At 39.9% G+C, this 26,434-nt stretch overlaps 2 protein-coding genes across 12 annotated transcripts in view; one reads left to right on the forward strand and one right to left on the reverse strand.

Annotated features, from left to right (window-relative positions):
• The window catches only part of LOC119511167 (predicted GPI-anchored protein 58), a 92,253-nt gene extending 76,567 nt beyond the window's left edge, over positions 1–15,686 (forward strand). Inside the window, exons 5-6 of one of the 2 annotated variants that reach the window (XR_005212169.1) lie at positions 1,063–1,148; positions 13,267–15,686. The gene's annotated coding sequence lies outside the window, so the exon portion shown is untranslated. The remainder of the gene's footprint in view (positions 1–1,062; positions 1,149–13,266) is intronic. The other variant, XR_005212170.1, reaches the window with a different exon arrangement.
• DLGAP1 (DLG associated protein 1) overlaps positions 1–26,434 on the reverse strand; it is a 945,880-nt gene that overhangs the window by 144,251 nt on the left and 775,195 nt on the right. For all 10 annotated transcript variants that reach the window (XM_037805638.1, XM_037805641.1, XM_037805640.1 and 7 more), the window contains one exon: positions 22,762–23,002. In XM_037805638.1, coding sequence (XP_037661566.1) covers positions 22,762–23,002 — 241 coding nt within the window. The remainder of the gene's footprint in view (positions 1–22,761; positions 23,003–26,434) is intronic.

Consider the following 26,434-nt stretch of genomic DNA (forward strand, 5'->3'; position numbering starts at 1 on the left):
CAGATAATTTCCGTGGTTGATCCAGTGATTTGAGAAAAAACAAGCCAGATGAACATAAATTACTCAAGAAGAAATCAACATGAGTGTGGCTTGGGGCAAGTAAATTTTTTTATATCTTTAAATTGAACAGGCTATTTACATTTATTGTTTTAACAATATAAATATAGATATTGGTCTAAAAGAAAAAAGAAGTCCTTCATAATTCTGCCATACAATATTTTAAAAAGGGGCTGAGGAATCATTTTATTTAATACTTCACAATGAAGAAGGAGAAGTAGAAAGTCCTGAAAATGACATAATGGTGGTCCATATTTTTCTCTGTATTTTCTCAAGTTAATGCTTTATTTAGTTCACCTTAATCTACAGGGAGTCATTCTCAGGGGAACTGTAAAAAATTTACTAACTCTTTTAAAAACATATCATCAATACAATGCCAAAGGAAACAAATTTCTGGCCACTTTTAAGCTGCCTTTGGTAATGTAATTTAGCTCAAGATCCAAGGTTAAGTGCTTCTTCCCAGAGGATAGAAATAATCATTTCCATTATGTATAATTCTTGGAGTGCTTCTATTGTTAATGCAAAATGAAATGGACTTTTTCCCCCTGTACAAACCATTAATAGTTGTGTATGTATATCCAAAGCACATTACAAGAATCAATTATAAAATTCTCCTGGTCTCCAGAGTTCAAATGCAATTTTACCATTTTAATGACCACTTTATTCTTTAACAGCCTTCACAGTGTCCTAGAATAGTGTACACTATGGCCCAGCCTCACTCCAAATTTTCAGTGGAAAAGGGAGGCATGGATCTCTCAGGTCTCTCATTACCTTGCATTTACACTGTATGTACACTGCAGGTGGCTCAGGCCCAGGGAAGCCAACCACAAGCAAGGCCAGAGCACGTGCATTTTTTGGCAGCTGTTTGCTAACTACTCAGCACTTTAAAGTTTCAAAGCAGTCTTTTGTTATTGAGTTCACATACACTCTTTGGGAGATGGACATTATCTCTGAATGACTGTCATTAACCAACTTCCTTTATTAACTTTTCTCCTTCTCCATTAGGAAATCAAGAAACCATGTCCCTGACAATTCAACCAGCTCCTCTAGTGTTCCAGAACTAGCTAATGGGGCTGGCCTGCAGCTAGGAGGTAGGTTCCTAAATTCCAACTTGGAGCTTCCTGGCCCTACTTGTACTGATGAAAGTCAGGCGGCTGGGGGATCTTCAACTCTTTGCTGAAGGCTTTCGGGTTTCTCAGCATAAAAGCCATTATATTTCTTTGCACTGCAAATGTCAAGAAGCAACCATGAAGCAAACTAAATTTTCTAACGCTTGATTTTCTCTTTCTCACATACACTAATCTGCGTGTTGAAGAAATGCAAAACATTTAATTATACTGTGCCTGGGCAGAAAGTTGTCAGAAAACTGATTTTAATGTGAAGGCAATCACTACACAGAAGTATGTCAGTCAGATGTGTGGTAGAGCTTCCTGCTGACTATGATTAGACAGAGAGAAAAGGGAAACGCAGATATCCAGTGTAATTGACTTGGTGCAACTTGGTGTATAATTATACTCAGGGTAATGAAGCCTCTGCGATTTCCAAGCTGAAGCTGAGTGCCCCCATAAATTTAAAATGGAAGTATTTTCCTCCACTGAAAATTTGTTTATTTGAAAGGGATAAAAGGGAAGGCATGATGGCCGAGGAGGCTGCTAGCAGGCGCATTTAGTCTTTTCATCTCTTTCGATCAGGGTTCTGCTTTGGGATCGCTAGTACCAGCTGCTGATACAGCTGACAAAGGCTTTTTGGGTGGACAAACTGATCCCATCAGAGGAGCAAAATACCACGTGAAGCTGGGAGAACTCGATCTCCAGCTGTTCTTAATTCTGCAAAGTCAGCGATGTTATAGTTGAAGGTGGGAAGTTTAGGCAGTGGCCCTGTATGGAGGTTCTCTTGAAGCAAGCTGCCCTCCCCACAAATCAGTGAGGAAATGGGGAGCGGACTGTGGGTCAGTAAACCAGAAATGGCTGTGGTCCTTGGGATGAAGATTTGGAGCTGTTCTGACAAGGAACCAGGACTGCCTGTCAGTCAAGAGCCTTAGATAGATGTGCTCTGAATTTTATCATATTTGCGTCAAATGCTTTCGGGCAGTTATATGATTTCTAAGTTGGGAAAACTGACAAGAAGGGCAGAAAATATGAGAAATAATATACAGGACAAATAAATCCTAGGCAGTGAAACCAGACAGAAACAGAAAATGAAAGAGAGAAATTGCCAGAGCTGCTTTCAGTATGAGATGCTGGTGTTGCCATCTCTGATGAAGAAATGGAGTGTGAGGAGGATGTGTGCTGGGAGGAGAGAGAGTGCCTGTTTTTTACTCGTTTCCTTTAAGAAGATGGGGAGATACTGAAATGAAAGTTCACTAAATATGGACAAATTGCCTTTTTCTTGACATGTTTTGACTACAACAGCTCCCCTGAATAGCTTATCGCCGGTATTCACTGGCTCCCCCATGTATATCTCTCAGGGGCCGCTAGAGGGAGCCTGCTCACGCGCGCGCTTGGCCGCCAGCATCCCCTAGGGACCACCGTACCCCATGTTACACAGATTCTCCCCGAGTTCCCCGGAGCCTCTGATCTTGCGTCCCCAGAGCAGCAGGCAGGGAAGGGTGTATCTGCAGTTATGCCACTGGGAACATTAAGACTGCTTCGTAAAACCATAAGCACTCAGAAACAGATGCTTTTAAAAAATGCAAAAACGAGACTGCAGTGGCAGCAGAGCTTTATGGAAGCCGCCACTCGCTGCCTTTGCCCGGAGCTGCCTATCTGGGGCTCCTGGGGTCTGAGGGATTGGGTTTGCACAGGGACCAGGCTCCCTTGGGCAGGGAGGTGGCACTTCTGTTTCTCACAGTAACAACAAAAAAAAATGTGATTTCATGACGGAATGAGAAATGGTCGTTTTCCGGGTCCATTGATAGTCAGAGTTTCTTTTAAATCTTCTCAAAAGAACGTTGGATTAAAGCCTCTGAGAGAATTAAAGTCACTCAGACCCCTCTATTTCTCAATTCTCTAATTGGGTGGCCCTTTGGTTCATAACTGTCTTGCCAGCAGGGAAGTATTTTTAATTTGGGTTTTATCTGTTTGTTGTGGAGCTGATGCCCCAGAGACTTGCAGGAAAGTAAGCAATTAAAAGGAGAAGGAACACCTCTAGGATTTATTAATATTAGTATTTTAATGCTTTTTTTTTGGATATTTTTGATAGGGGCCTTGTGTAAAGAGAAAAGACATGAATAAATTTAAAAGAAAACGGGGGAAAGTCAGTATTTATATCAGTATATTCAGGATTCCAGAATTAAGCAATAAAGGACAAATGTGTGGCTCTATACAGAATTATTTCTGTAGTTTGGTTCACAAAATGCAGCATGGAACAAGTTTAATAGATTGAAATAAGAAATTCAGTTTTTGATTACATAGAAACAGATGATTTGGTGGGGTTATTTCAATTTTTTGAGCAAAACAGATTTTGTTGGCTTGATGACTTCTGCAAACCATTTGCAAGGTTATCCTAAAGGAACCTAAAATAAATGAAGGGATTGTTTCAGTTTATTTTTTGGAAAGAAACATTTTAAACTTTCAGACTACTCTTCAGGAAACTCCAGGGAGTTGGGGTGGGGAGTGTGATGATACAGTTTTGTTTTTGCTCTGAACACCTCCTTGTCAACCAGTAGTGAGCTCCTTGTAGCTTGTAGCTGGAATGCATTATTTTGTGTATGTATCTTTAAATGGAACTAAATGTATCACACTTTGGTAGTCATAATGTAATTCTGTAATAAGAGGCTGTTTTGCCTGAGCCACCAGCAAGGGAGCAGCTAAATTAGAATATAGTTTAATCTAGAGCCCTGGATTTAAACATAATTCCAGACCCAAAAAGCTATTTAAATAGTGTGACCCTGTATCCCAGTATAATTATTAACGGCAGCTTTTCCACTCTCTTAATGTCCCAGTTTGGATGATAAATTAAATGTTCACCCTACATTTCATGCCAGTTTCTCTGAGTACCCAGGGCAGGGACGAACAAGCAGGGACAGGCTGTTCTGTCTTCACGCTCAGACTACATCCCTCTCCTTCATCCTCCCTGGGAATTTTGCACATAAACAGCTCTAGGGCAAAGACAGAGAAAAATATGCTGGAAAGTATAATAAAAGTTTTCTTACCCAAAGTGCTTAGAGTTATGAGAACAAGCTAGATGTCATAACATCAACTGAACTCTAAATGAAGCCTAAATGTTGAGTCTGAGCTAGAATAGGTCAAAAAGGCCCAGCGAAGGCTTGTGTGTGTGTGAGACTCTGAAGCGACTTCCAGGATTTGTTGAGTGAGTTCATGATGTGGAGACATAGAGAACGTGAAGAGATAACAGAGGGATTTGATACAGATCACAGAGCCGTTACTGCAATCAGAGAAGTGTGTTAACTTGCCAGAGACAAGTCAGCAAGAAATGTCTGGAAAGCATGAAACACTGGAGTAATAGGACCAGGTAGAAGAAAAGTACCCCAAATGAGAACTTGGTTGAGAAAAATTCCTAAGAATCAGAGGATATTGGGCCACTGAGCTGGGGAATGGCAGGAAGAAGGAGGTAGATATGGAATATAAAGTCCATTTGTTTAGTTTATTTATTCAACAAATACATATTAAGCACTTGTTATATGCCAGACACTAATGTATACAGTGATGGGAAAAATAAACATACCTTCCCACAAAGTGCTAACACCAACTGCAAATGATGGTAAGTGCTATGAAGGAAAGCCACATACAAGTAAACTTAAATCTAAGTCTTGGGTCTACATAAATTTAGGAAACTGCAATGCAACCAAGCATCCACTACAACCCCCCTAAACTCCTTCCTTCACTCTGTGCTGGTCCATTCAGCTTTAGGAGATTGTGAAGGAGGCATTTTAAGGATCCTTCACTGTACAATGATAAGTCAAACAGCAGTACTGAGCCAGCTCCTTTGATCACTGATAAGCTCCATTTGAATGTTAGCTGAACCGTTAGCACTTCTGAGCCAGAGCTTGGCTCCCAACAAGACACCCAGTGGAGTTGAAAGTAATTGCACATGTCAGTTGCATAAAATCCTGTAGTAATTTAGGGAGACAGATTACACCAGGGCTTTTCAGCCTCTTCTCAATCTGCAGATAATGTGCACATTTGCACTAAGTCCTAGAGAACTCTGTCACTGGAAAGCAGCAGTACAAAAATTGAAGGTTTAGCAAATGGTATTGAAATGAAAAGTGCTAGTTGCCATGCTAGACTGTGAATTCCTCCAGGGCAAGGAGACTTCTTATCACGTTGGTGTTCCTAGCCCCTTACTCAGCACAGAGAAGTATTCAGTAAGTATTTGCTGGGCTGAAGGGTTAGATAACACTTGATATATTCCTCTTTTCTCCTTATTCCCACCACTTCCATGATCAGCTGATATTAAAATAAAAAAAAACAGACTGTACAGGTATAGGTGCTATATTTTCCTGCCTCAGAGATCCAAGGCGACCCAGGACAGGCCAAAATCTGGTTTCCTTCAGTAAATGAGCAGCCAAACCAAAGCTGAGGTCTGCTGATGGTAAATCACTGTTACCCCTCCAGCCAATAAGAGGCAGCAGGGGTAGCATGCTAAACAGGAGAAAGAGAGATTCTTCTGGTGTTGCTAAGTTTAGGACATATGACTGGGATCTGTGCTTTTCTGTGTAATGGGTTCTCTCCATAAATACTCTGTGGTCCTTCATTTCACATTAGATGAGAGAAACTACAAGACAACAAGAACTTCTCAAACTGTACCTTAGCCCACTCATACCAAGACCCTGGCCGAGAGAAGGTACTTTTAGTGAAGATGACTTGGAGGGTGGCTAAGCCTAAAAATCTCTCTGTCTCTGCAGAATTTTGTCACTGCCTTACTTCACCCCCACCCTATTCTATTCTACTCCACTCCCAGCTCCAGACCCTGAAGAGGGACAGGAGTGTTTTGCTTTGTCAAAAGGAGGATGGGTGAAAAAAGGTTAAAGACTCTGGGCTAAGAGTCTTCACATTGCTTTCAGAAAAGCTCCAGCAGAATCGAGAGGAAAGCAAGACACTCTTTCACCTACTCATTCTACAAATATTCTTTAAAGCATCTGTTACAGGTGTTGCCTGGTGTAAGAGCTCGGGAATGGTGGTGAATATGACAAAAATTCTTTTTCTTAAATCAAATGACAAATATCCAAATAAATGTCTAATTTCAGTTAGCAATAAGTGCCACGAAGAAAAACAAAGCACAGCAAGGCAGAGTGAGCTGGGGATGGAGCTGGCCCAGGTAAGGACAAGTCACGAGCTCACCGTGTTACAGGTCAGAGCTCCCCCTGCAGGGGCTTGAGGCCAGGTGAGCGGGGGAATGGGCTACAGGTGTGCTGAGCAGGTGGCACACTCGGGCCAGAGGGCAGGGCCTGGGGCAGCTGTGATGGGAAAGGCTGGGGATGCACTAGGGGTGAGGAGCAGAAGCGTCAAGAAGAATAACAGGAGACGTGAGGGGTGGGGAGGGCCATATCTGCACCAGAGTGTAAGAGAGGCAAAACAAAATATAACAAAAAAGAAAGTCAAAAGAGCAAGGAGCCTCTCTCTGGTCGTTTTAGGCATTTAAATGATAAGAATCTGGTAACTGGGGATGAATCAAGTTGCAGCCTGATGCTTTACACCATCACTCCAGTGATCTGAGTCTTTCATCATCAATGTGAACCAGCTAATATCACTATGAATTATAAAAATCAAGTAAACCAATAGCCAGGTGAATTGGCCTGTTTACAAACTATGCCCAATGGGTCAATTAGAACAAAAATAAAAAGTAAAAAGAATAAAAATGTCCACTCAGGTGAGACTATTTGTAGACTAACCAGCTGAAAGTGGTTCAAGTATTCAACCCAGATAATCAGTTGTGTTGACAATGGTGACAAATCAGATCTAAACCCATGTGAGGAGGATTAGGCGGTTTAGGGATGGGCAGTGGGAAAGGGAGGCAGATACAGGTATGGGGCCTGTAAAGAGCTCCTCGGTAAGTTCACACCAGGCCCAGACACAAAATTAAAAAAAAATGGTTGATTAATGGCTGAGAATCATGCTTTTCATTCTGTTTTGTCCTGAAGGCTGAGGTTACAAGCCCAGAACACACATGTACTGAATGGTCTCACTTCACTTCTTGGTCTCTCAGTCCCTCTGAGGCATGCATGCCGCCTTCCTCCCAGAGTGTTCTAGAAGAGGTGGAGGACACCTACGTTGTTATCAGGGTTAAGATCAGCAGCCACCGTGGTTCCAGGCAGGGCTGGGCCCTGGGGAGCATGAAAAGCTGTCACTCGGGTGTTGGCCAATCCACTGCCACTTGGGCAGCTCACCATGCTTTTGTCTGACCCTCCCTCCTCGGCATGGAGAAGGACCCCAAACTCCTGGCTCCCCAGGATTTCCCATTCAGGAGACTCACCAGGGGTCCATGCTTCTCTCCTCCACCTGTACCTGGTTGGCCACACAGGGTTCTCCTTAGAGAAGAAATCTGACCATGTTATTTAACCTCAATTATTAAGAGCTGATAACTGTCCAAAGTGCTTTCTCCAAACAACAAACAAGCTCTGATTTTAAGCTGACTCACTAAAGGGAACTCATGTGGGGAGTCAGATAGCAGGTGGTAGGGGTTGCTAATTGTTGGAGAGGGCTGGTCAAATCTCAGAGCTGTCCCTCAAATCACCCTTTGCCTGCCCATGGCAGCTGAAATCTTAGGGGTTTCCAGCAGTGAAAATGGGAAGCCAAAGGAGGTGATGAAAGGTTTTGGTTACAATGAGTAAGTTAGCATGTTTGCAGCTTGCAAAACTATATGCTCTTAGCAGACGCAAAGAGAGAAGCAGTTCTCCTAAAGGGAACCAGTTCAGGCCCAGGTGATCCACCCAGCTTGGAGGCCAAACCCCTAAGACAGTGAAGGTGTCCCATAGATATTCTTTTCCTTACAGAGTTATCCTTTAGATGTGCTCATGTGGATGGGTCTGGGGGTTAGAGAGGGGAGTGGAGGAGGATATACTGGATATTCGCAAATTACTGTCATTTCAAGCTGTTGGTTCTCTTCAACTAATCCACATAAAACCTTGCCTTGATACAAAAGCAGAGACTGGTTTTTGAGGGGTCTATATACATGAGGCACCGTGTTAGCCACCAGCACGTGCAGTCAGGGCTAATTTTGAGTCAGGGCAATTCCACTATCCCCCCCTCCCTGCTTCTCCCTGACATTCACAGCTTCACCAACTGAGCTACAGTTTACAGGCCTGCAATTGATTGAGCTCCCCATGCCTTTCCAAGAATATTTAATAGGTGCCAAACCCTACCAAGGCTAATGTAACTGTACAGCTGAGAAGAGGAGGAGCAAGGACTGATAAAGATGAGGACAGGGTAAATCCAAGGTGGATAGAGCTGAAACCCTACGAACACATAACACAGACAACTGAGGTCCGTGCAGTGATGGAAGGATTTGTTGAGCTGGGGAAACCTTTAGTGTAAAAGGGGAGATGAGCAAATTTTCCAGGAGCTTGTTAGTAGTCAGAAGTACCAGTATGTTCAAATCACACACTTTGTGACAACATCAGGGTGTATGGTATGGGATAGAAACGTGCTCAAAAGAGGGAGAAATAATCAGCAGCAAACAGATGAATTGCTCTTTTGCTTATACTTCTATTCTCAAAGCCAAGAGGTTGCTTTAAGTAGTGTTTTCCACCTGATCATAACCTATAGTACATCCTAAGTGTCTGGGGATACTTACGCTGATGTGAAGCGTGACACTTGTGCAACACGACAATGCCCTGCTTGTGAGCTGGAGCACCCAGGAGGCTGCAGCTGCGATGTGCAGGGGGCGTCACGGTTTGACTGACTTGCAGAGGAAGTGCCCCAGCAAGCAGAACTGATTCACATGCCTATTTCATTAATGCTTCAGCTCCTGGCCTGCACCTCTTTTTCAGTCTATGACTTATATGAAAACTGAGAACACTAATGTATTGGAAATCCAAATGTAAATGGCTTTGAGAAAGAGTCACCATTCTGAATTATATAGGAAAACATTGGCAGGAGAGTGGGGACACTATCACTACTGCCATATTCTGAAAATTCCACATGCCTCCATAGGTGTGGTGTGAACATCAGAAACTGCTCCTTAAGAAAGATCTTTTAGCTGAGCACCACAAGTTTCTTAATCACTTTTAAAAAAAACATAATTTTGATTCACAATCAATATGAAGGGAGATAAACGCGTGTGTCCTGTTCAGTAACATAATCCTTTTAAGTATTTCTTTGGAAGCCAAACAAAACCACGCTTTTTTTTTTTTCTCAGCATTATTTTCTGGGACAGTTTGGGGCTTTCCATTATGCAACTGAAACCAAGAACAGTCATTTTTGGAAAGGATCACTACAAATTACATGCAAGTAGTAACAGTTGTTTGTTTCTCATACACAACCAGAGGTTAAATGGATGGAGGCACAACCCTCAAAGGAAAGCTCTGGATAAACACATACAGTTATCACTAAAGTTAATAGCAAAACCCTTAAGCTGAAGGCTGGAAATAAGTTTTCATTTGCTCATAGTTTTTGGTTGAACGCATCTTGTTACCTTCAGCTTAAATACAATAGAGCTACTAACAGGTTTAAAAGTATTAACTGATGTATATGGGTTTTCAAACTTGAAAGGCAACACAGCAGATATCCGTTCTCTTTCACTCCTTCAATGGAGGTCTTACACTGTGTCTGAAATAGCTTGTCCTACAAGATTATCAGTGGGGAAGCACCAGCCTAAGGTAGTTTGTCCAATGCAATGGGACCATATTCAATGAAAGGAGCTCAGCTGCCTGCTTTGGGGTTTCATTCACATCATGTTCTCCCAAACAGAGTCTTCCATGAAAACATGTGAGAAAGGAGAAAAGTAGTTAACACAGCTATTTTCACCTTTCCCCAAGTTTTCCCCCAGAGCTGCTGGAACAGGTGGGAAATGGCCAAGTGCCTTTGGATTCTCTCTGTAAATGAATAAGGAAAAGGGAAGGAAAAGAAAAGGCCAGGAAAGAGGTTTGAGAAAGGAGCAGGCTGATGCTAAGAATAATGTCACCATTTAACCCGGGAACATCCATTTCTACCAGCACTAGCAGATGCTACTCTGGGATTTGTCCTGAAAGCATGAGCCTTTGTTTTGTTTCTAGACACTGCTCTTGAGGCAAGGTTTCTTAATACTATTTTAGAGTAGGTTTGTCCCACTCACTTTCTTATTGAATAGCGATGATTATTTGCTGTGACTCTCCACAATTCCAGGTAAAGCCACTGAGCACGTCACTTTTTCTCTTTTCTAAAGAGGGCCCCCCTTCTAAAAACACAGGTGTCCTACTCCATTAGATTGTGGCTGTAACAGAAATCTTTTTCCTCACCACAATTCCTTGGGGAGCTTTCTGGATGGAATGTAGGAAAAGCTGTAAGCTTGCCTCTGAGGTTTCAGCTTTTGTCAGAATAAGAACTACAAAGGAATGGATTTATGCTTGCAAAAATCCCATAAGCTGGTTTTATGTCGCTCTATTCTTTTGTCCTAAACTCCCAACTCCTCAAAAAACCACCTGCAACTGTGGTTTGCAAATTAACAGCCCCTGACATCTGAAGGGAAAAACTACAAAATATACAAAAAAAGAAAAAAAAAAAAAAAGAAAAAAAAATCACCTGCTACCACTTTCAGAGTCAAGGAAGAACAAGGAAAGGATCTATATTTTATTTTATTTTTTTTAGAATTCCTTTATCGTCTACTAGAACTCAGATAAATAACAACAATCACAAAGGAGTCTATTTCTAGTGACCGTCTTCAATTATGCAGCCAGACCCCCGAACTCAAGACTTCACTTAATCAAGAAAACTAAAAGAAAAAATTGTTACTGAATGATATGTTCAAGGGAGATGTATTATTGCTTCCAAATATGACCCTAGTCATGAAATGTTACCTCTTTCTTTTTAAATAATAAATCTTTTTTTTAAAATAGAAGTAAAACACATCTGCTACGGAAAACTTGGAAATAAATAAAACCATCTTTGATTCCAATACCAGAGATAACCAATGTCAACATTCTAGTGCATTTCCTTCCAGCCCCCCTCCCCACCCCCACCCCACCCTGGGCATACTTTCTTGATATAACTCTGAATTATCTTTGTGAATTTGAGAAATTTTCAGCCATTATTTCCTCAAATATTCTGTTCCCCTTTCCTTTTCTTCTCTCTCTGGGACTTCCATAATGGGTATGTTGGTGAGCTTCATGTCCCACAGGTCCCTTAGGCTCTGCTTACTCTAACTCATTCTTTTCTCATCTGCTCTTCCAACTGTATGATTTTTATAGTTCTGTCTTCTAGTTTACTGATTCTTTCTTCTGCCTGCTCAAATTTACGGTTGAATGCCTCTAGAGTATTTTTAATCACCATTATTGTATTTCTCATCCCCACAAATTCTGAATTGTTCTTTTTTAAACTTTCTAACTCTTCTTTTCGTTCATGCATCATCTTCTTTATATCCTTTAGTTTTATATCCCTATATAGTTTATTTCTGCCCATGTTTTCCTTTAGCTCCTTGAATTGACTTAGGAGATCTGACTGAATGTCTTTGATTACTTGTTCAACTCTCTGTGTTTCCTCTGAAGTTTTAATTTGTTCTCTTGAATGAGCCATTTCTTTCTGTTTCTTTGTGTGGTTTGTGAATTTTTTGCCGATGTCTGCGTCTGACTCTTGATGTGCTAATTCTGGATGTCAGTTTCTCCTTCTTGCCTGGAGTTTTATTGTAGACTGACTGTGTATTAAGGCTCTTCTTCAATGCCTGGTCCAGTTTATACGGAACCTTTAGAGCAACCTGTGGTTAACAGTTTGGATTTTCTCAGGGCTTTTGGCACCTGCTTCTTGCCTTGGACCTATGCACAGTAACTTTTAAGATTACCCTATTATGTGCAACTGTTTTTCCTCCGAGAGGATTTTCTGCCCTCCTCCAGGAGTTCTGGGCTGTTCTTTTCGTTTTTATGCAAAATTTCCTCCCCAGCAGCTATGATTTGTTCTACTCCGTTCCCACACTCAAGCTCCCAACCCTGGGTCTGCCCCACCTTATAGCAGTTCAGTTTCCTCTTTTCATGTGACTTTTCTGCTGCAAGTAACTTCTGTATTAGGGGAGCTCCACCTGTTGACCCACATGGGGTCACTGTTCAAAAACACCCGATTTTTTGTTAAGGTGTGCCAGCAAACCTTAACTCCCAGAGTACACACAGCTTGCCAACAGTTTTCTCTCTTTTGGGGGGAAGCCACTTTGTGCACACACACTGACTATCAGGCCCCCACCTTGGGTCTGTAGGGCCTTGGGTCCCTGTGACTGAATGTGGTGGGATTCAAAGTTGCTACTGTAGGTGGCTCTGTGGTCAGTGACCACAGCAGGAGGTGCCAGGGCCAGAGTGCTGCCTCTGTGTTTCTGTTATACTGTGGGACTGAGTGTCAGGAAAGCTCTGGACTTGCAAGTCTGTGCAGCTCTTCCACCTCTTTTTTTTTTTTTTTTTTCCTTTTCTTCAATTTAGCTTGTGCAGCCTTTGTTCAGTCTCAGTGATCCTCCAGATTTCCAAGCAAGGTGAATCTGCCTTTTCATTTCGCTGTTTCTAAGGAGAAATGTTCCCAGGGATGTCTTATGCCACCATCTTGATGACATCACTCTGAGTCTCTGCTTCTTATACCCAAAAAGCCAGATAAAACTACTAATTCCAATGAGTTCTCACTTACTTGGTATCTTATTGGACATGCTATCTACACATAACTTGGATTTTGACTATTGTATTTTACTTTTAAATTTTTTATCTGCACTTCTCATCATCCCAATGACCAAGTAACTCTCTTGGGGGAAGGAATAAATATTATTATTTTAATAATTTGCTAGCACTGTGTATCATTCTAAGTTTATAGTAGACCCTCAACATATCTTTGAGTTGAATTAAATGTTTAGTTTGACTGAAGTCTTTTAAACAAATTAAAAAGACTTGATGGAGGACATCAAGATGGAGTAGATGTACTTTTCCCTATTCTTATTTCCCTACTTAGCTGTTAATACAGCTAATATCCTTGGTCATTCTATATAAAACAAACATAAAGAAGATTCTGAGCGGTGAAAAGCAGCCAACAGGCTACGGACCTCAGGACCCAAAGAATAACATGATGATGAGTTCTCTTGGTTTTCTTCTAGCCTTAGGTATCCTGGACTGGATGCTGGAGAAGCTGGCAACCCAGAAAATCAATGGAAGAGACAAAAATAGCCCCATGAAAAGTGTGTTCTCTCTAACCAAAGACCAGGAAAGGGGCAGCCTAGCAACACAGAAAAGTTTCAGATAATAACCATCTTACTCTAGTCAAGTCCCATGGAAGAAGCAGTGGTCTCACCCCACCCACTCCGTTAAAGGCCCAATGGGAGCCCAGATGTCCACCCATGCCTGGCTGTAACGAGCCCCCCCCCAGCCCCCACCGGACTGGTTTCACAGAAGGCGAGTGGGGAGCTGAAGCTTTTATTCCCATCTCCATGGTGTCAATTGGGGTCTTGCACTTTCACCCCTACTCCTAGCAGTAGGAAGGCTACCCAGTGTCTATGGAGGCCTGCTGAAACAGAAGATTTAAATAAGATCCAGAGTCTCATAACGTAATACCCCAAATGTCCAAGGTACAATTAAATCCATACATTATTTCAAGAACTAAGAAAATCTCAACTTTAATGAGAAAAGACAATCAACAGATGCCAATGCTGAGATGACACGTTAGAATTATCTGACAAGGGTTTAAAAGCAGACATCATAAAATTGCTTCAGTGAGCTATTATGAACACACTTGAAATACATGAAAAAAAACAGAAAGTCTCAGCAATCAAACAGAAGATATAAAGAAGAATCAAATAGAAAATTTTAGAACTGAAGACTACAATAATCAAAATAAAAAACTCATTGGATGGGCTCAGCATCAGGTTGCTGAGGACAGAGGGAAGAATCAGTGAATTTGAAGATACAACAATAGAAATTATGCAATTTGACCAACAGAGAAGAATAAGACTGAAAAAGTGAACACAATCTCAGGGATCTGTGTTACTGGAGTTCCAGAAGGAAAGGAGGGTAAGGGTGAAAAAGTATTCATAGAAATAATGACTGAAAAATTTTCCAAATTTGATAATTTGGCAAAAAAAAAAAAAAAAAATGAGTGAATACAAAAGACTTTCCTTTTCTGCAGTTTTCTAAATTATGTTTGACATTTGAAGCAAAAAGTATACTATTCTGTGATGTGGCTCTCAATGTGTGTAGAGGAAATATTTTAGACAATTATAAACAGGGAAGGGCAAAGGGACTTAAAAGGAGGTAAATTTTCTATACTTTCTATATTTCATTCAAATTGGTAAAACAACTACACCAGTAGGTCTTTGTGGTGATGGAGTAGCTCTGTATCTTGATTAAGGTGGTGATTACAGGAATCTACATGTGATAAAATGTGAATATCTATATACATTGCACTAATGTCAATTTCCTGGTTTTGACATTGAATTATAGTTACCCAAGATGCAACCTTTGGGGAAAACTGGGTGAAGGGTTCAAGGACCCTTTGGTACTATGTTTATAATTTCCTGTAAATCTATAATTATTTCAAAATTAAAAATATAAGAAGATGGAAAACTAAAACTAAAAGTCTCATTCTGATTCTGACTATAACAACATTTTGGAAGAGAGTTTTTTTCACAAAGCAAAGCACTGATTTTCTTAAATTTTAAAATTTAATTGGGAAAGAGTAAATATGATGAAATAAAAATGTCAGATGAGAAAGAAATTCATCAAGGTTGTCCTTTAAGACAGACAGGATAGCAGTTCTACCCAGAAATTCAGGATGAGCTTCTGCTCTGGTCACATCTGATATCCCTTGTCGGGGATATTCCTCTAAAGCCTAAAAGTGGTTAACTAATGTTAACTGTAATAATGCTATGTATCACTTTCAAACCTAAAGCCATTTTAGGGATAAAAACTAATTAAGTTTTGACAGTTTGTCATATTGTTAGAGATAACTAAGACTCATTATTTTCTTCTGTAAGTTAAATTACAGGTTATTAGAATTAGGGTTCTCAATCATACTGACAACTGGTAGAAAAGGTTGAAAAAAAGAAAAGAAAAATTCTCTTGGATGTTGTTGGAACTGTCATGTCCGCAGAACACCAGAAGATGGCAAAGAAAGCTTTCTGAGGCATTTGTAGCTACAAGATCATTGATTGATTATTACAATAAATAAAAGAATGTTTTCTGCTTTGCCAATGTATTGAAATCTTGGTGCATTTTGGTCTTCTCTATTTTTAATCAAGGATACTTGCCAGCAGTAAAGGTTTGCACTGAGAGCTTGACAGAAAGTCAGTAGCAGAAGTAATAGACCAAAATAGAAAATGTTGCGTCCTGGGTTTACCGCCTGGAATGAAATAATGTTGTTACACAAGTGGCTTTGTGGGGTCTTCCAAATGCCACTATTATTTAGATATAAGGTTTTCAATTGCTATGACTTTGTTATACTCATTGAAGTACAACACGAATGGAATCAGACAACTCTGAAGGCTTTCAAAAATGGCAGTTTCTTCCATTATAAAACAGTGCCTATGGAGGTATTATTAAAGAAAGTAAATTTTAGATCTTGTGTTTTCAAGTTTTTTTTTTTTTTTTAAATTTCTCATATAATAAATACTCACATTGAAGGAAACAGATTTTATACTTTGTGTTTTCTGTATGACTTTTGTAACTGGGTTGTTAAAGATTGCATCTTTGTTTTATAACTCAATCAAGAGACCAGTCAGATCAGGATTAAATTATTGTAATATTTTTTCACTTAACCCAAGGGCAGAGCCCCCACTCATTCTGTCAGCCACAAAACAGTATTTCCCACCTGCTTGGTATACCATACAAGTTGGCAAATATTCTTTTTTTCCCCCATTCAGGGCTATCCCACAACACTGTAACTAGATCAAGGGATGGGATATTTGATCTTCTAAATCCATCATTATGTCAAAATGACAAAGTATAGTATGAAATTTTAAACCCAAAATGTTTTTCTTTTCATAGGCTTTTTCTAAATTCATTTCAATTTCTATTTATTACATCTGTAATTTAGCTTTAAACAGATATTTCACAGTTCGACAAACTAAAACGAGAGACTGTGTCAGAATCATATTTGGTTTCAAACATGGAAGAAGCTGAATGAATATTTGCAGGAGGAACAAATGAGAGAGAAGAGTTCCTACTCTTCTCATTCCCCAAACAGATTTTGATTAAATTATTTCAGGGCACACTGTGTTCTCTTAAGCATTTATTGATGGGGAAGGAGAATTTAAGAGCCTCTTCTGCAATGCACTAGCTGTGGGGTTTTGATCAGGTTGTGTAAGCTCTCTAAGCCTCCAGTTTTGTTTTCTGTTTGACAAAATGATAATATTCCACAAGTGTCACAGAGGACTGTGGCATTAACATAACGATGTGATCATTAGGATTACACAAAACAATCCTTGCAGCTGGCTGGCCCACCATGCTTGTCAAATAGCAAGTGCTTAAAAGGTGCTTATTGTTATTATTGTTAAACTAACCCAGACTGAGAGATTGAAAATCAGAGCCAAAGTAGAGGCATTCTACTTTGTAATTTGCATGGTGTTTTCTTATTAAGGATCTTATTTGAACTTCATAACTACCCTAAAATGCTGGGGTTCCAGAGGCCCTTGCTGCACGTCACTATCTGCCACCTGTGAATCTTGAGAGTGGGAAAAGGTAGACTTCATGGATAGTCCAAAGACCTTGGGGCCTGAGCTGGAGGCCAGTGCATTCTCAGGAGATGGCTTATATACTTTAAAACACGTATATAAGGAAAAGGAGGCATAAGATGTTCTTCAGACTTTATATCTTGCCCTGTGTCTGACAGAACTTTTTGTATCTTCACTACTTCACAATATTTCTATGTCAATATTTCTTCCCCTCGGTGCCCCAAAGAAGAAGGGAAAGTTATGATCCCAACTCTTCTGAATGGATCACTGTCAGTTTTCTCAGATTTAAACACAGACCAGTTTCCATGCAAGAGGAGTCAAGTGTAACACAAACCTTGTTCTTTTTCATCTGAGCCTCCTAAAATGGGAGTAAGCAGTCGTCTCAGTTCTACTTGGATGTTTGAAGCGATTCAAGGAAGGGAACATGGTTGGCAGATGGCCAAGGAACCAGTGCAGGGTTACCTGATGATTTAATATTTAATCTTATCTCGAATACAAAAGAAAGGTGCTTTGTTCAAAAACTTCTGACTGATGTCTGCCTCTTGGACTTCTGAGCCTTTTATTCATTGTTTTATAAAAAGGACCTGTTAATTATTAGTGTCTGGCAGAGAGAAATGAGTTTTCTCTGAACTCTAAGAATTCTCTAAAAATGATGATTAATGCTGGTAAGAAAGGTGGTGTTACAATCTCATTTTTACACATGAAGAAAATGAAGTTTAGATTCATTTTATAATCATGCAATACATGATTTGCAGAGCAGGACCCAAAGAGTAAAAGGCTGGAGCTGGGAGACCTGGGTTTTTATTCTGATTTTTCCATCTTGTTAGGCCTTGGTTTCCTTACCTTAAAATGGGTTCAATGGATTAGACTGGGGTGGCAAATTTTCAGTAAAGAGCCAGATAGTAAATATTTTAGGATTTGCAGGGCCCCTGCAGGTTATTACCCAACTGTGCTGCTGAAGGGTGAAATCAGTCGTAGAAAATATATAAAAGAATGGGTATGACTGTGTGCTAATAAAACTTTTTTACAAAAACCTGCAGCCAGTGAGGTTTGGCTCACGGGCTGCAGTTTGCAGACCTCTGGACTAGATGTAGAAGCTCTTTCTACTGCTAATATTGTTGATTCAACTTGTTTTAAAAGCAGGGCTATTTCCTTGGGAAAACTCAGCTCAATTATTTAATCATCTGTTGATTATACAGCTTGTGGCCAATTTAAGCATTTTCCTGCTGCTTCTCTCTCCTTTCTTCCTCCAATATTGAATGCATTCACTCTAAATTATTACCATGTTATTCTGCTTAAGAGCTTATGCGCTTGGGGATTTTAGTAGGGAGGGGAGGAGCAGGGAGTGTAGATGAGTTACATGTGATTCCTTGGATGGGCTGGCCGATGGGGAACAAAGGCCCAACCATGAGGAAAGACTCTCTGAACACTGTCCCCGACCTCAGAGGATCAGAAGTTTAACCGGTTTTGCTGTAGGGAGCAAGATTTGAGGCAGTGTGGCTGAGCTGAGAGTAATGGGAGACTGTGCACAGTAAGAATATGGAAGAATGTGTCCTGATTTAGGGGAAAATAGGATCTCTCCTGTTAGCAAAATCAAACTGTAAATACTGCTATAACTGTGGCCCCTAGCTACATCCAAAAGGGCAACTCTGTTGACTTCCTGGTGGGAAAACAGCGCCTGCTGAGCCCAGGGGCCTCTCTACCCTGACTTCATACTCCCCTTCCTGGGTGGGTACATAAAGGACTGGGGGGCAGTTCAACTCTGTTATCTTCAAAGAGATTTCCTTAGGAAGAAGAAAATACACAGCACACAGGCCATACTTAAAGGCAAATGAACCTCCTTACTCTTTATAGATGTTGTGTTATTGCTACATAAAGCTTCTTTGAAAATCCTATAATTTCAAAGTATAATTTTGTTTAAAGACCAGAGAATCATGTATCATATTTTTCCCTATTTCCTTCAAAGAATATTATTTTTATTTGAATAGTATATTGGCTTCGAAAATTATAAAGAGCAATAAATGTTTAAAAAAAACAAAACAAAACTCCCTCTCTCCATACCACCTGATTCTCCCCAAATACCACTTGCTGGATTAACCACTGCCAACAGTTGGTGTCCTGACATTTTTTTCTATACATTTACAAATACATGTCTGTGTAGCTTTCTGGGTGTGTATTCACTACTAATTATACAATGTTTCTGCCTATTCTAGTTACCTGCATCACTAGATACAAGAATGCCTAGTAATAGCGTGGTAATGGTTTTGATTGGTCCTAGGAAATGTTCAGTGTAGGAAGTCAAAAGGAGACTTCTTGCCCTTAAATAATGAACATTTGCTTTGGTCCACTGCACAAAAGGCAGGCTTAATCTGATACGGTGAAGTGGAGACCTTGGTATCTTATCAGGCACCAAGTTCTATTTTTACCCGAAATACTCAGACAACTGAGGAAAAGGTGTTTGTTTTCACACAGTCATTAGGACAAATGCCTCACTTTTCATTTTACTTTCCTAGAGAAGTTCTGATCTTAACCTAATAATACCAGGTACAGTGATACGTATAAAAATTTGTTGAATCAATTGGATGGAGAGATATCTGTGCTTGAAGTCGATTATAAACTGAGAGAATATAAGATTGTCATTGTTAGAGAAACTAGAGAGTCAATAAAAAAAAGAAAGCATAACTGTAATTAACTCTGGAGCTCAGTTCCTAATTTGTCCTGATTTTGCTGAGATGAGTCCCTGTTAGCCTAAAGGGTCTCTTGGGTCCCTTCGAGCCTTTTATGATTCTCCTATGTGGCATCTAACACTTCTGTGAACTTTTGTCTACCTGCGGCTTTATTTTGCTAATATGATGAATGGACAGAGTCAGAAGAGAAAGGCACAATAGTATATTTCATTGAAAATTTGAACAATTAAGATGGGCAGACACAAAAATCAAAGACAGAAAGTGTAGACTGCTGTAGGGAAAAGTTATATCTATTAAATGCACTTGACAAAATGAAGAATTTTTTGAGGACAAGGGGAAGTTGAGGAAAAATGGAATCTGTTGTGAGTTTACATAAGAATGATGAGCTAAGGAAGAAAAGCCAAAGGAGAAATCTGTGTCAAGCCCTACTAAACACAGATGCCAACCTGACCCGTGCACCTAGGGGAAGATGGTGAAAATCAGAGTAAAGTAATTTCTTGATTTCCACAGATGAATGCATCCTTTCAAGAATGAGTAGGTCCTGTGAGAAAATAGATTTTCTATATTTTCTACAGGAAATTATATTTGATTCAATGTAGAAGGAAACCAGTAGAAGGAAATTAATATGATGGTACTCAGATGAGGTGAGACAGAAAAGGAAAGTGTGTGTGTGTGTGTGTGTGTGAGTGTGAGGGGGGGGAGGGAGAGAGGGAGAGAGGGAGAGAGAGAGAGAGAGAGGGAGAGAGAGAATGAGAACACAGGAACGTGTGGGGAGGCATAGAATGACCCAGAAACTCATTAAAGCATAAAATGTTTTTTTTTTTTAAAGAAATATCTATGGCATAGAGAAACTGTGAAAGGTGATATTAGCATTCTTAAATTTGCACTCAAACATCTGATAGGCTTATGTAGAGTTTATTATAATGGTCTAGTCCTTAAATTGTTTATGTTTCCACTGTTGTAAAGATCATATATCATAAAATGTATAGTTTGCTGATTTAGGATCAAGACAAAAGTTGCCCTGTGCAAAAAACTGACATTTTGTGCGTCACCACTCCCAGGGGCAATTTTCCTCCTCTTGCCCCTGTACACCTGCAGCTGCAGCCAGGCTGGAGCCTCCCAACCAGCGACCTGGGGTGGGGGTTGGGGGTGTGGCCAGCACTTAGGACTAGCACATGGGAGCCAAGAAGGAGTGAGAACAGTCATCTGGTGGGGGCGGGTTGCCATTCATTTGTCCCCATTGCCAGGGTCCTCCCACACAGGGCCTTGGACTGAGCCCCCTCAGATTGTGTTCAGATTCTAAATGGAACAACACAGGACACACTATTCATCTTCTCTGATAGGGCTGCCACATTTAGCAAACAAAAATGCAGGAATCCTAGTTAAATTTGAATTCCAGATAACAAATAATTTTGTTGTATAAGTATGTCCCATGCAGTATTTGGGATATACTTACACTAAAAAATTATTCACTATTTATCTGAAGTTCAAACTTAACCAGGTGTCCTGTATTTTATCTGTAACCCTATTGTTTGAACTCTGGGAACTTCTAGAGCATCTGGAAAGGGTCTTAGGAAGGTCAGAAATGCGAGTATTTGGAGTCAAGAGCCTGAGACCGGAACTGAAGAAGGAAGGGTAAGGAAACTGTCCCTTAAACGACAAAAATACAAATGACAAAAACCTTTGAGAAGTGAGCAGAGAACTTCCCATCACTTTATCCACATGGCTCCCTGTTGGGGTATCTCCAGGGGAAGGACTGGGCCAGGGACCCTTTCCTTCCTGTCTCCTGAGGTCACCATTTGGCACTTCTGGGCAAGGGTCTGCAAAGGAGTGATTTCAACACAGCAAACACACTGGCAGGCAATGGGATCATTGCAGAGAGGGATGGACCAGACATGGGAAAGTGTTGTGGGGGTGGGGTTTGCAAAAATGGGAAAACATCAAAAGACAGTGATGTGCTATAGAAACAGGGCAGACCTACAGAACTCCATTCACTGCATGAAAGCAGACGTGCACATCAATATGCTCATGAAGGGCTGCAAAAAACATAAATCAAATTGTATTTAATTTATTAATCTCGTCTGTGGCTATTCTTGGAGAACTTCCTAATGAGCAAAAATATACATCTATTCTGGAGAAAGCTGGGCAGGCTCAGAGCTGCTGAGCTCCCAGCAGCCAGCGTTAAGTCCTTAGTTTGCACTGGCCATGAATGAATGCCTATTGTTTAACCGCTAATGGGTTTTAAAAAATTCCTACTTCAACCCCAAATCTCTAGTTAGAAGGATTTTAACTCAGGTTTGAGGACTTATTAATTTTTAAGCCTGTGAAAGATCTGAGCTAAGTGATAATTAGTGACACCTGATACACCTAAAATTAAAATGGAATAGCACAATATTCTGGCACAGGTTTTTCCTTCTAATTTATTCATCATTATTTATCTTGACTCTGGTTTTGATTACATTGTAGAACTAATCGGTGTTGGAGTTATGTTGAAATCAATTATAAAGTTAAGCCTAGTTAAGGTGGGAGGAATTTTCTTGGAACCCAAATGTTAAAAAAAATAATAATAAGCCTGCACATTGTCATACATAACCTAAGGCAATGTTCCCATGCAGGCTTCAGTGTCATGGAAACCAGTTAAGCTCTTCTGTGCTTAAAATCTACTGATTAAAAAATACAGTTTAGTCATAAAAACCTAAATACACGTTAGAGGGGAAAAGAAGTGCTGAGTACATATGCTAGATGGTTTTAAAATAATGAAATAGATTTGCTTTCCGTTACAATAAAAGAAAACAAAATTTTCAATCAATTGTTCATTTCGTCCTTATTTTCTCACTCATCGTGACATTTCAGGTCTTTTGGGATAGGCATTTTTGGGTGTCTTGAAATTAAAAGAAAAAAAACAAAACAAAACATTTCTAGTCTGCCATGCTCAAGAAAGCAGGATGGCTGGTTCATTTAGGGGTCACACCTCCAAAAGCCAGAGCCTGATTCCTGAGAGAAGTTGGGTGGAATGGATTTGCTGGCTCCTAGGGTGCTGGGTGTGGGAAGATCTTGGAAAGACCTCCTACTTGGTGGTCCTGTGGTTGCCGCTTGCTCTGTTGATACCAGAGATGGAGAGGGGGAGGGCGGAGGGGACGCATGGATGTGGCCAGGGGATGGGGACAGAGGCAGGCAAGGAGGCAAAGCCGTGGCTCTGCCTGGCCTGGCTCCCGCCGGCCCCGCGCCGCGCGTCACTCACCGGTGCTGCTCTGGATGGTCCTCACGGTCGTGGTGGTGCGCGGCGGGGACGAGGACCGCAGGGACACGCACTCGTCGTCCTGGGAGCAGCCCTTCTCGATGGCGCGCACGTAGCTGTGGCTCCGCATGCGGAAGCAGCCGGGCACGGGCAGGTCCAGGGCCTCCACGGCCTGCGACTCGAGCTCGCTGAACACCGATTCGCACACCGACTCGAACTGACCGTTCACCTCCATCTCGCTCACCTGCGGGGAGGCAGAGCGCGTGAGGCCACGCAGGGCTTCACCTGGCGGGGGTGAACCTCGACGGCAAGAGTCTCCCAACGTCGCCGCTCCCCACCGCCGGAGAGCAGCGTCTGAAGACCTTAAATTCAAATGCATTTCATGTCACAGATTATAATCGAATGGCATCGACTTTATTATAATTCCAAATCATGGATTACATTCCAAAGACAAAGAGTTTTGTTTTTAGAACGCAGGAAGCGTGAGGCCGGGAAGTCTTACTCCAACTCAAGCAGATGTGATAATTCCCCTTATTTATAAACACAAACCTGGGGAATAATCTGATCTGCCCAAGGTCAGAGTTCAAATATTTCAGTGCCCCCCCCCCCCCTTTTTTTAGCACCAACATTTTAGAATCTGGTATTTGTATTGGGTCTTTTAAAGTGGCTGGTTCATCAAATAATTTCACTGTTGACTGAAGCTTAATTTAATGCAAAATATGGAAACATGTCCTAGATTTTCTGGCAGGATACTCACATTTTGCACAAAAATAGACCAAGCCCAGAAACGTCAGCATCTTGAAAAGTGCTATCAAGATTTCAAACTATTTATGGGTTTCACTTTTCTTTATAAGAAGCTGATACGGTCCACAAATTGATTATAAATGCATTCTAAAAACTCTACCAAATGAGGCCTTCTCTTTTGCAAGGAATTAGTTTTCATGTATTTATATTCCTCTGCATAACATTATAGCTTTCATCGAGTTTGAACACCATCTAAGAAAACTGTGCCAGATTACATGCTCCAGTTAATTTCTTACATTATAGTTCACGATAGAGATTTAGGAACATTTTTCAATTTTCTGTTACCTTCTGGAGTTTTTTAAATCTCTATTTTCCCTAAAATAAAATTCATGAGTAATTGGGAACTTAACAGATTAAACTACATTTAAATTTAGAATACATAATATTAACTATTAAAATTTTTGACAGTCTCCTCATTCTGTGCTACCTGAAGATTTCCCCAGTAATGGCTAAACTCTTTAAACTTCAGGTAAAATGACCAGTTACCTTCCAGCATATCAAGTGCAAAAGAGACACACATTTCTTAATAACAATAATTCTTTACAGGTTAAAATAGTATTTTTATGTACTTTATGTTATTTGATATAAAAATTCCTGCACACTTCCAAAGCTAATAATTATACATAAATATTTCCTTCTTGTTTTTAGGAAATACATGGGGATGCATTTGGGGTAAAGGGACATGATATCTGCCACCACATGTCAAATGGAGAGAGTAAGAGAAAGAGAGAGCAAATATGCCAGAATCTTAACAATCAATGAATTTGTATCTGGGCCAAGGATATACAGAAGTTCTTTTGTATTATACATACAACCCTTTTGCAAATTTGAAGAGATTTCAAGTAAAAAGCAAAGCAAATTATATATATATGTGTGTGTGTGTGTATGGGTATACACATATATATATAGATGTGCTTGTGTGTATAAAATTTAGATTTTCCCTTTTAATCAACATGTCAAACAACACAAAGAAATGGTTAAACACCTATCTCTGTCAAGATAACAACTATTAAACTTGGGTGGCTATCTATCGTACCTTAATGTATATATGCCCCCTTTCTGTTTTTTTTTTTTGTTTTTTTTTTTGTAAAAATCGAATAAAAAATAAATATAATTCTGCAATCTGTTTTTTTTTTCTTTTTTTTTCTTTTTTTCATTTAACCCATGTATCATGGTTATCCCTCTAGGCTCCTTCTTCTTTTAGCCATTTGTTTTATTTTAAAATAAAACAGATACAGAAAACCAAACCAAACAAATGTATAATTTAGTGAATTATAATAAAGCAAATGCCCTTGTAACCACTACTTAGATCAAGAAGCAGAACTTTGCCAAGTACCCCAGAAGCACCCCCATATGTCCTATCATAATCACAGCCCCACTACCCTTAGGTTTTTTTTTTTTCTAACTTTTTATTGTAGTAATATACATACAAAATTCCCCATTTCCCATTTAGCCATTTTCAAGTGTACCATTCAGTGGTATTAATTACATTCACAATACTGTGCTACCATCATTGACATCCATTCCCCAAACATTTTCATCCCATTGAACAGAAACTCTGCATCCATTAAGCAATAACTCCCCATTCCCCTCCTCCCTGAGGCCCTGGTAACCTGTAATCTACAACCTGTCTTTATGAATTTGCTTATTATAGGTATTTCAGATAAGCACGATCATGCAATATTTGTCTGCTTGTGTCTGGCTTATTTTTCTCAACATGATGTCTTCAGGGTTCATCCATGTTGTAGCATGCTTTTTTACAGCTCAATAATATGCCATTGTATGGATATATGACATTTTGTTAATCTATTCATCTGTTGAAGTACATGTGGTTTGCTTCCACCGTTTGGCTATTGTGAATAATGCTGCTAAGAACATTGGTGTATAAATATCTGTTCAAGTCCCCACTTCTGGGTATATATCAAAAGCTTTTGGGAATGCTGGGTCATATGGTAATTAATTCTATGTTCAACTTTCTGAGGAACTGCCAAACTGTTTTCCACAGGGTCTGTACCATTTCATAATCCCACCAACAATGTATAAGGGTTTCAATTTCTTTGCATCCTCATCAACACTTGGTATTTTCTGTTGTTTAAATAATTACCATCCCCATTCTTATGTATGGTCATCTTAGTTGTCTAAAGCTTATTCTCTAGTAGATTCCTTGCAATAGGCTCATGGAAACAAAATTCCCTGTGCTCATCATGTTTATGTTCATGTCTTTTATACTTGGAAGTCAGTTTTTCTGGGTATAAAATCTTTGGTTCACATTTTTTTCCTTGAGTATATTCATGTCACTCCATTTTCTTCTGGCATAAATCACTTCTGTTAAAGAGCCTGATAATAATCTAACAATTCTGATAATCTAATTTTCATTCTTTTTCAGTCTCTTGCTCTTTTTGTTTAAAAGCCTCAGAGTTTTTTTTTTTTTTTTTTTTTTTCCCAATTTTCTGATTTAAAAAAATATTTTTCTTTAAGGTCCAATAATTGTATTAGAATATGTCCTGCTACTGATTTTTCTGGGTCAATTTTTAAGGTACCTGGCATGCTCTTTTGATATGTAGTTTCAAATTATCTTTTTATTTCAGAAAAGTTCTCCTGAATTATTGTTTTTATTATTTGTTCTGTTTTTTTGCTTTACTTTTTTCTTCAGGAACTTCTATTACCTGTAGGTTCAATCTTCTCTGCTTGTCTTCAATATCAATTGCTTTCTCCTGAATCCTTTCACCTCTTTCTTCAGTTTTTTGATTTGAAAAATTTCCTTCCTTTCTATAACTCATTTTTTCTTAGTGTATTAATTGTTACGTTCATTTGCTCCTGTAATCCGTGTAGACTATCTACATTTCTGAAATAAATTTTCTTTTATTTCTAA

This window comes from Choloepus didactylus, chromosome 16, assembly GCF_015220235.1.
Source record: "Choloepus didactylus isolate mChoDid1 chromosome 16, mChoDid1.pri, whole genome shotgun sequence".
NCBI lineage: Eukaryota > Metazoa > Chordata > Mammalia > Pilosa > Megalonychidae > Choloepus > Choloepus didactylus.